The 10741-nt window shown below is 36.7% G+C and overlaps 2 protein-coding genes across 3 annotated transcripts; one reads left to right on the forward strand and one right to left on the reverse strand.

Moving 5' to 3' along the window:
• The first annotated feature begins 1950 nt into the window (after nucleotides 1-1950).
• LOC142532814 (protein TORMOZ EMBRYO DEFECTIVE) lies at nucleotides 1951-8296 on the forward strand. Its single transcript, XM_075639303.1, has 14 exons — nucleotides 1951-2327; nucleotides 2592-2774; nucleotides 2878-3027; nucleotides 3270-3487; nucleotides 3785-4070; nucleotides 4265-4399; nucleotides 4546-4664; nucleotides 5460-5616; nucleotides 5747-5993; nucleotides 6087-6163; nucleotides 6748-6867; nucleotides 7262-7392; nucleotides 7482-7656; nucleotides 7724-8296. The coding sequence occupies exons 1-14, from the start codon at nucleotides 2028-2030 to the stop codon at nucleotides 8030-8032; spliced, it is 2607 nt and encodes an 868-aa protein (XP_075495418.1). The 5' UTR covers nucleotides 1951-2027; the 3' UTR covers nucleotides 8033-8296.
• Nucleotides 8297-8689: 393 nt separating this feature from the next.
• LOC142533794 (inositol-tetrakisphosphate 1-kinase 1) lies at nucleotides 8690-10474 on the reverse strand. 2 transcript variants are annotated; one of them, XM_075640688.1, is made up of 2 exons: nucleotides 10315-10474; nucleotides 8690-10059 (listed from the first exon to the last, which is right to left on the reverse strand). In XM_075640688.1, exon 2 carries the CDS (start codon nucleotides 10042-10044, stop codon nucleotides 9073-9075), a length of 972 nt encoding a protein of 323 aa, XP_075496803.1. In that variant the 5' UTR covers nucleotides 10045-10059; nucleotides 10315-10474; the 3' UTR covers nucleotides 8690-9072. The 2 variants fall into 2 exon arrangements, with proteins under 2 accessions (XP_075496803.1, XP_075496802.1); XM_075640687.1 differs by having other exon boundaries at nucleotides 8690-10098.
• Between the last annotated feature and the right edge of the window lie 267 nt (nucleotides 10475-10741).

Below are 10741 nucleotides of genomic sequence, written 5' to 3' on the forward strand. Positions count from 1 at the left end.
CTAACATGTTAAATAGTTAAAGTTTTAATAGATTTTAATTAATTAAACTAGTTGGACTAGCCTAATTAATTAATTAAGTCCATTAAAGATAATGAAGGAACCTAAATATACAATTATGAAAATTAGGTCATGGATTCATATTATATTTAAAAGGGAGGCCTCAACCCTAGCCTCTACACTTATTCTTCCCCTTGCGTTTTTCGAAAAATCTTCTCTCCTCTCTAAAAGCTCTTAAAAATTCGGTCACCTTAAATATTTTAAGGGTTTGAGCGTTTTGTTTTCTTGATCTCAATGTTAAAATCTCTTCTAAATTTTTTGTGCGATTTAGAAGAGGAACAAGCGATCCAGTCGTGGACCGGATTAAGATGCTTGAAGAAAAGATTTCAAAAAGATTGTTCGTAGAAAATACTACAAGAGCTAATATCCGCTAATTTCGGAATAGTTAGTGTCAAGTGGTTTGGTAAATTTACTAACACCCTCTGAATAATTTTATTATTTAAATAATACGAGTGTCTAAAGACATTATTTAAATGTCAAATAAAAATTTTTAATACTTCTGCTGCGTTTTGGACACGAGAAAACTGATAACTCAACAACCACAAGACTTGACAAACAGATTATTGCACTCAATCTCATCATTTGTAGGTATATGAGTGCTCCAATTGGCTTACAACTCGGCAACCTCCTGGGGTAAGAGGGTTTTCACATGAACAAAGTGGTGAGAAGCTCACAAGAATTGACAACACGATGTCGTGGATGCATGCTGAGAAAAAAAAAATTGGGCAAAATTGCTTGATCTGAATACCAATGATGTAATGCAAATCCAGAAAGACGCTAGAAATCAATCCACATTGATGTAATGAAAGTGAAGGACCTACGACAATGACGGAACACCCTAAATAATCGACATGTTTGCCAAGGAGAGTCGATACTCTCGATTTTCAATTCTATTAAACTCAGAACCTGTTTATACCAACGATAATGATAACCTGTAAATAGAAAAATAACATTTAATCTAATCAAGAGTTTGAACTATCTTAGAAAACCAAACAGCCAAATCACAAATCAATCATAAATAAATTAATGATAGATATACAAAACAAACTTAAAGATATTGAAAAAGTGATGTAATAGTTTAATATAAAGATACAGTAAAATAGAGAAATATAGCTAAAGCCTATATATATATATATATATAATAAGAATTTTTTTGGGACCGAATACAGAAATTTTATAAATCTCATACCAATAAATTTTCGACATCCTGAAAACTTCGGTATTTTTCGATATGATAAATGTAAAATATCGAAATTTTTGGTGTTTTTTCCATCTTTATACAAAACACACAACGATTAATAAACATAAAGTAAATATTCAGTTGTCCTCATTTCGCAATGAATCTTTCAAAGATGTAACTCAAAATGAAATTCGAAAAGCCATTTGAAATTACAGAATCTCAATTTCACGTAAACCATTCCAAAAGCGAGAGATCTAACTGTTAGTCAACATCATAATCCCAATTCAGTATTGGGAGTGGCGACAGCCGACTGCCGATGGAAACGAGTGAGAGAAAAAAGTGAGGGTTTCGATGATCTAGAATACGAAGATTTGAGAAACAATTTGGAAAAACAAGGATCCGTTTACATTATGACTCGATCTATTTTTCATTTGACATTGCGTTTTTTTTATTCTAAAAATATTGAAACTTTTAAAATTATTCTTAGAGAATAATTAATTATTTAAACATAAATTATAATTTTTTTAAAAAAATATTGTCCAAACACAATATATTTTAATTTTTTATTTATAAAATAGTAAAACATTTATAAAATATTTGTCTGTTTGATGGTTACGATGAATAGAACAAATTAAAAAATATTTGTCTCATAGAATTAATTTTTAAAAATTATTGAATAAATAATTAAAAAAAATAACGATGAAAAACTGTAGAATAAGGGGTATTGGTTTAGGGTTTATAGATATGGGATGTTATGCTAAAACCCTAGTTCGCCAGTAATAATCCAATCATGGCGTCGGCGGTGACTCTGAAGAAGAACTACCGTTGCGTTAACTCGCTTCAGCAATTCTATACCGGAGGACCTTACGTTGTATCATCCGACGGCTCGTTCTTCGTCTGCGCCTGTGACGATGCTTTGAAGATTATTGATTCTTCCAATGCTTCCATCAAATCAACCATTGATGGTGATTCAGAGCCTGTTACGGCTCTCGTACTGAGCCCTAATGATAATTTTCTTTTCTCCACCAGCCACAGCCGTCAAATTCGAGTCTGGGACCTTGTTTCTCTCAAATGCATCCGCTCCTGGAAGGTACTTTTTATTAAACAAAATTGTTTTATATCACATTCGTCCCAATGTGTCTGGTGTTGTGCAATTGAAGCATCAAATTTGGAATCAGCTTTGCCTTTAGGTTGTGTGCTAACGCGTGACCTAATTCTTTCACTTGATTTTAGTTGAGTTTTTTTCCAAAAAATTATGATCCTACAGCTACAAGCTTGATTCTTTAGAGCTTGAACATGCGATCCACATGGTTTTCAACCTATCAAATTCTTTACTTTGGTGTGTTGGAAATAGGGGCACGAAGGGCCTGTGATGGGAATGGCTTGCCATGCCTCTGGGGGATTGCTGGCTACAGCAGGGGCTGATAAGAAAGTGCAGGTGTGGGACGTGGATGGAGGCTTCTGCACCCATTATTTCAAGGGGCATAAAGGCGTGGTAACCAGTATTAAGTTCCACCCTGACCCGAGCCGCTTACTTGTGAGTTCCTTTTGATTAAAATTTGTCCTACTCTTGTTGGTGTCTAATGACCGCTCATGGGTATTTGGGGAAAACTATGCATCATGCTTGGTTTTATGAACAGCTTTTCTCAGGTGGTGATGATGCTACTGTAAGAGTGTGGGATCTTACTAGCAAAAAGTGCATAGCAACTCTAGAAAAACATCAGTCAGTGGTTACTTCGATTGCAATATCTGAAGATGGATGGGCCTTGCTTACTGCTGGAAGAGACAAGGCATGTTTTGTGTTTTTATGCGTACTTAATTAGTGCAGTCGGTTCTGAATGGAAAAGAAAAAACTACTGCTAGCTGAAAATGATTAGCCAGAACTGGAAATATTGTACTTGAATAATCTAGCTGAAGATTCTTGAATACTATATGAACATACTTTACTTGTGCTCTGCATTGAACAATTTAGCTTCTCCTATGGCTGCCACTTCTTTTCTGGCTCATATGTTACACACTCTAATGATTTCAGGTTGTGAACGTGTGGAACCTACACAATTATACCTGTGCAACTACTGTACCGACATATGAGGCGATAGAAGCAGTGTGCGCAATAGATTCTGCATCCCCTTTTGCCTCATGTTTGTCGTCATCAATAAAGAAACATGGGCAGAAGAAGATAGGTTTATCACCTATTCCATTTATAACTGTTGGCGAGCGTGGGATTGTGAAGATATGGAATTCAGATGGGTAGGACATCTAATTCCATGAAAATTTCAGATATTGACATTCTATGTGATATTTACATAGAGTAGAGAGCGTGTTTTGTTGGATCTCCTATAGGATACCTGTTGTTCATGTATAATTTCATTTGCTGTTGCATGGTCCTCGATTCAACTCTTTTGATACTTTGGTCATCGATTGTTCATTTAAAATTCCACGTGACTGCTCAAAAGATATTTCCTGGTCACTGTAATTCTATCTTGATTAAAGAGTTCATCCTATCATTCTTGTAAATGAATATTGAACTTCTATAATTCTGTACAGGGCAGTACTCCTTTTCGAGCAGAAATCTTCTGACGTTACTATTATTATGGACAAAGAGGATGTTAAGAGGGGTTTTACATCAGCTTTGATGCTACCATTAGGTCAGGGATTGCTCTGTGTTACAGCTGACCAGCAGTTTCTCATCTATGTTTTGGAAGTACATTCTGAAGTTGGTCTGAATTTAACCCTGAGCAAAAGGTTTATTGGATATAATGAAGAGATTTCTGATATGAAGTTTTTGGGTGAAGAAGAACAATTCCTTGCAGTTGCTACCAGTGTAGAGCAGGTAAATTTTTTCCAAATTCTCTCTTGGTGGCATCATTCTACCAATATTAATGCGTGATTCTGTGATGAGTGCTTTTTCCATAAGGATGAAATCCTTGTCCCAGGTTCCATTTTAAAGGATTACTGAACAGATGGATGTGATATTGTAGTTTCATTACTCTTTCTTGGTCTTTGCATTAAATTATCAATGTGCAGGTACGAGTATATGATCTGGCATCGATGTCATGTTCCTATGTATTGTCTGGCCATACTGATGTAGTTCTATGCCTTGATACCTGTGTCCAAAGTCCTGGAAGAACACTTATAGTTACTGGAAGCAAGGATAACAATGTGAGTTTTAGGTTGAAGCATTATTAAAATAATTTCTGTCACCTGAGTAGACATCCTGCTTTTATACTTTTATGCTAGTCTAGACTTACAACTCCTTTTTGTATTTGAGAGTACATGTTTAGATGCTGATTCTGCTATCTTCATAGGTTAGGCTGTGGGATTCCCAAAGCAGATGCTGCATTGGAGTTGGCATGGGTCATATGGGAGCTGTTGGTGCTGTTGCTTTTTCAAAGAAAAACAGGAACTTTTTTGTTAGCGGCAGTAGGTAAATGGTTCAGATTTTCTGATCGAAGGTGCCTTGCTTTATGACTGGTCTTACATGATGTGTGTATGGATTTGATTTATAAAGAGTTTCTGTCTATTATATTGTATTTAAAATAGGAGGCAGATTGTTGACATCTAATATTTCCTGGCTACTTTTTAATGATAATACCTATTTAATGCCTCCTGGAATTGGGTAATAAGAGCAACAGTATTTCCAGATTGCTGCTTGCTATACACACACAGCTCCAATGAGTGCCTTTGCTTGAAAGCAGAATTTGGTAGCATTTTGACTCAGTGTAAAACTGAAAGTATGTCCTGTGGGGTTAGTTTATTAACTCGACGTGGGATGTATTATTGAACCTAGTTTTGGGAAAAAAAATTAACTTATCTTGTTTTGGCCATATAATGGAATGCCTGTAGTTTTACCTTTTTGTTACAATACTTTTCACATTTGTCTTTGAAATGGGATTGCATGGTTTGCTTATTTTTAATTGAGCATTTAACTTTTTTGTTTCAAATATGCTAAATTTTTGTTTTCTTTCTAGAATTCAGCAATTTCTGGGATTAGTTCAATCTTTTCAACTCTTCTGATGCGACATGACAATTTGCAGTTCCCTTTGATTTGATTTACTGTCCAGAGATCTAAATGTTGTAGAGAAGCCTGTTAAATGAGTTTAGTTGCGTTGTTTATTTTTAAATCCATTAATCTAGTCTGTATGCTATAATTATTTCTGGCATTCCTGGCCCCTGTTCTCTTAACTGTGTATGTTTTTTTCTGGCATTACCTTTGGTTTAGTGATCGTACACTTAAAGTGTGGAGCTTAGATGGAGTTTCTGATGATGTGAAAGATGTTTCCAATTTGAAAGTGAAAGCAGTTGTAGCGGCCCATGACAAAGATATAAACTCGTTAGCAGTTGCACCCAATGACAGTCTCATTTGTAGTGGCTCCCAGGTTAATAAGAGAAATTTCATTTAAACTACCTTAGTTTTGAAATTACTACAAGGACATTTCTCAATGGACCAAGAAACAACAGAAGGAATCTTATTGTTTTCAAACCTCCCCCCCAACCCATCATATTCAGGACCGTACAGCTTGTGTATGGAGGCTCCCAGAACTGGTTTCTGTGGTTGTACTTAAAGGACATAAAAGGGGAATTTGGTCTGTGGAGTTTTCTCCAGTTGACCAATGTGTCATAACAGCTTCTGGTGATAAGACGATAAGAATATGGTCAATCTCTGATGGTTCATGTTTAAAAACATTTGAAGGACACACATCAAGTGTGATTAGGGCATCATTTGTCACATGTGGAACCCAATTTGTTTCTTGCGGTAATCTAACCTGTCGATTCTGTTCTTAATGTTCTGCGCATAATCCGATACTTTGTTTTGATTTGATCTGTGAACAAATTTTTCTCATATCAGGTGCGGACGGCTTGGTGAAGCTATGGACTGTTAAAACAAACGAATGTGTGGCTACTTATGATCAACATGAGGACAAGGTACTGAGTTGAACTATAATCAAATTGACTTTAAATCTCAAATGACCTCTTTGTCGTTTCCATTTCTTGATTTTATCAAATAACACTAGATTTGAAGTGATGGTATCTAGATGTGTGGATCATGTGAAATCGCATCACACTCCTGTCTTGGTTTGGCTGCTATTTCAAGCAGCACAATTTCAAAGTCCGGTCCTCTTAAAAGACGCCAATGCTATGACAAAGTCATGTCTTCTATTGATCGTCAACGAGTCTTTTTTAAACAGCAACCAACCTGTCTGAAAAATTGTGTATCATTGAAGTTCGAATGATAATTGTCAGAAACATCTGCCAAAACAGAAACAAAGGGTGAATTAGATGTCTGATAAAGAAAGAGATTATTTTTGCGGATTGATCTCAACTTGTTGGATAGTGAAGAATATGTTGTGATATTTCATGTTATGTTTCTCAACTATACGTATCTTTTTATTTTGATCCAATTTTTTAGCAATGGAGGTGAAGTGTATTTATCATTGTTTTCCCAGTGTCATTTTTTGTCTAGTCTCATTGTGTTTTTCTCTTTCGCTCCTCATCACTCTTGTGTGCAGATTTGGGCATTGGCTGTAGGTAAGAAGACAGAAATGATTGCAACAGGTGGTGGTGACGCAGTTATTAATTTGTGGCATGACTCTACGGCTGCAGATAAAGAGGAAGCCTTTCGCAAAGAAGTGAGCCGGTTCATTCTCAAATTAAAGTTTCTTGATTCATGAGACTATAATTTATGCTTAATGCGAATGGCTATTTGTGGGAACAAATTATCTCATATTTTACTGCCTATTCAGTGGAGTTTTCGAGTGTTCAAGGTTACATATCGCATAAAAAAGAACTTGCACAAAATGTGGCTGTGCCTTGCGGAGGTTTCCTCTGGCTAGAGGCAGAGCTGGACTGAGCTGAATCTCGTAAAACCATTTTAAATTTTTAAACAAGTTGGTGTAATGCATCCTATTTATGAAACGCAGCGATTCTAAATATACTTCTCGCGTTAAATAAATCTTCCATGTGAGTGGTTTGGATTTATAATCACGGGGATCTGAATGGAGGATTATCGTATTGCGGTTACAGGAGGAAGGTGTTTTGAGGGGGCAAGAACTAGAAAATGCTGTTTTTGATGCCGACTACATCAAAGCCATCCAGCTTGCATTTGAACTTCGGAGACCTCACAAACTCTTCGAGTTATTTAGTGAGCTCTGCAGGTGAAATGATTGTTTTTTATTGCTACAATATTCCTGCTCGGCAATGCATGTATCTAGATTGTTTACAAGAACTTGCCTATTCTTAACAGGAAGGCGGATGGCAAATCTCAGATTGAAAAAGCTCTGGGTCCTCTTACCAAGGAAGAGTTGCACAAACTTCTGGAGTATATAAGAGATTGGAATACGAAGCCAAAACTATGTCACATAGCGCACTCTGTGTTGTCTCGTTTATTTAGCGCCATCCCGCCTACAGAAATTATTGAGGTAGTTATTTTCTGGTACTTTTATGAAAGCCTCGCTGTCAGATCTTTAACTACTAATGTGGTTTCAGATAAAGGGCATCGGGGAACTGCTTGAAGGTCTTATTCCTTATTCTCAGAGGCATTTTAGTAGAGTAGACAAGTTGGAAAGCAACACTTTCCTCTTTGACTATACACTAGCTGATATGTCAGTTCTCGAACCTGAAGGAATGGATACAGGGTCAAGAGATGAAGATATGAATCACTCTGACATTACGGAAGAAGAGCCTATACCAGCTGCAGTTTCATCAAGAAAGAAGCGGAAATCGCAGAAATCTCAAGACGAGCAACAGAAAAAATCGAAGGTGGCTTACAAAAGCGTTGCTGCCACTGCCATATAGTGATTGCACGTGGACACAAGTGCTTCACTCATGTATTTTAGGAACCCATCTACGGATAGATGGTGCTTATTAAAGAAAAACCTCATATAGGCATTACACCATCTGCTTTATGTATATCAAAGAGTTCTGGCAATTTTGTCAAGTGAGGCTGTGGGAGGCACACCGCACACATCTTAGAAGGACGATTTTGTCTGACGTTGTATTAGAGGGATGACCAACTTTGAAATTTAATTTTTGAATTTGTTATTAAATTAGCTTATTTCTCTCCATATTGTGTATAATGGGATGATTGTGGTATCCACATTCCACATTCCACATTTCTGTGCCCAATAAACTTCTTTAAAATCTTTTATTACTAATTTCAGAACAAAGGCATGTCGTCCCCCAAGACCGGGGACACAACGTAACAATAAAGACATTTAAGGGCTTGTATTAAGAGTCAACATAAATAGAAGGTATGAGAGGAATAAGAAGACGATAGCCAAGCCACTCTCGCTGGGAGGGACGACTGCTCATATAATGCTAAGGCTATGTTCAGCCAGTTGTTTTTAACCTAAACCTTGTTAAGAGTATCATCAGAATCAATAATACATTGTTTTCCCATAATAACAATATCCCACACATTGCTTTCCCAGAAAACGGATATCGGCCGGTAAATCAATTAGCCTTAAAAGTCGCAACAATAAAATCGAAAATGGTGTACAAGGGAAGAAAACATGACAATGTGGCGGAAGTATTGCATGCATGCCCACCATTCTAATACTTAAAACCTTGTGCAAGCTTTGACATTCAAAATGTAATGACAAGTTGAGACGTTTTTATCAGTAACTCCAAAGACTACGAAAACAATCATATGCATCAAAATAAAAACAAAACAAAAGTTTGAAGATTCAATACATCCATCGTACCATCCAAATACCTGTTTCTACATGAATTTGTTAGATGTCAACTCAGGAAGCTCAAAAATAAATGTCAGTATTTTTAGTCATCACTACTTTTGGCTCGCAACATCACAAAACTTCCAAGATGACTTGACAAAACTAGGAAGATTCGCAGCTATCACTTACCTTTGGTTCCACAAGGTCAAGAAAAAAATCAGTCAAAATTTTCTCATAATCTGGCATCTTTGCGTATCCCGGAAAGTAATTTACATCGATTACGAGATAACGGTCATCAGTCTTACTGTCCCTTATCATATCAAAGTTAAAAAGATTCAATCTCAGAGCTTGCCTCAAACCAGCAGCCACTTCATTCAGAAAACTAGATGGAGGCATTTCAGTGGCTTCAATTAGCCTTGTCACACTCTCATCACTTGGAGCATGAGCTGTCAAATTCGATATTTGTGAAAATGGCAATAAATTTTCCGACTTACACACTTTATTTACCTCAATATCTGGCAAGGAACCTCGTTTCACACAAGTCACGTGCTTGCCAGCCACATAGACTTTGAAAATCACCCCTCCATGGTTCACAAACTCCTGTAACACAAATGAGGTGTTTAACTTCAACTCCTTCAAACCCGTTTCTCGAAAAACTAGCCACATTTGATGCGAGGCAGCGCTTCCATCTGCCACAAAAGGCTTTGCTATCACTGGGAAGTTCATGCCTTCTGATTTAACACAATCAAATACCGATTCATGACTTTCCACAAACACCTGCTTCGGAATCCCCAGTGAGATTTTATGACTTATACTCAGCTCTTGTACGACTTGAAGCATCGAAATCCGACTGCGAACCCGCTCGATTGCATCAGGAGAATCAATGATGATGACTTGGGGGTTTTGCGAATGGAATTCTAGGAGTTGACGGGTCCATTCGGGGCCAGATAACTTGTGGATGAGGCAATCAAATGGGCCCTGGTCAATCAAAGATTTATCGAGGTCGATGTGAACTAGGTCAATTCCTACTTGCTCAGCAGTGTGAACAAGGGAGGGTTGAATGAAGCTCTGCACTTTCTTGGGTGCCAGGGCATATCCTACGCGGTATCTTTTAACATCTTTTTCGGAAGACATGGTAACTCAAACTATCTGAAGCAGAAGAATAACAAAACGAACACAAACGGAATCCTGAATAAGGATCAATCCATGTAAACAATATCAGAAGTTTCGACGAGCAAGAAAATAAAAAACCAAATTGAGAATTCCCACAATCTAATCATTCCGTAAAGATCTTGAGACAGAAAAGAGCACATTTGTCAATCGAATACAGATACCCAGTAGAATTTCATCAAGAAAAATCAAAAGAATGAAAAATCAAAATAAAAAGGACACAGAATCCCGCACCTCTGATCAATCTTCGTCGCAGAGATCAACGGAACACGGTAATGGTGATTCACACAAAAGTGATGCGATTCAGGAGGAGGAGACGGCGGAGATAACAATGGACATGCAGCATTAGACGTAAGCTCGCAGCAAGAGACCCGAAGAAGAGTGCACTGGAAATGATGCGGTGATTATTATATTTTAAAATATTAGTGCAGATTATTTATCTGTTATTTTCCCAAAATTTCGCAAGACCTACATTTTATATTAAAAAAATTATTATTATTTCTATAAAAAAAAAAATTTGACCAAGTACAGCGAGATATGATATATTTTTATATAAAAAATAATATATTTTATGAGTGAGATCGAGACGAAAATCTGTCTTATAAATACCATTTATATCAAAATATTTTAAATATAAATATATTGATTCCGTTCAAATCAT

The sequence above is a fragment of the Primulina tabacum genome, chromosome 18 (assembly GCF_025594145.1).
Source record: "Primulina tabacum isolate GXHZ01 chromosome 18, ASM2559414v2, whole genome shotgun sequence".
In the NCBI taxonomy this organism is placed as follows: Eukaryota; Viridiplantae; Streptophyta; class Magnoliopsida; order Lamiales; family Gesneriaceae; genus Primulina; species Primulina tabacum.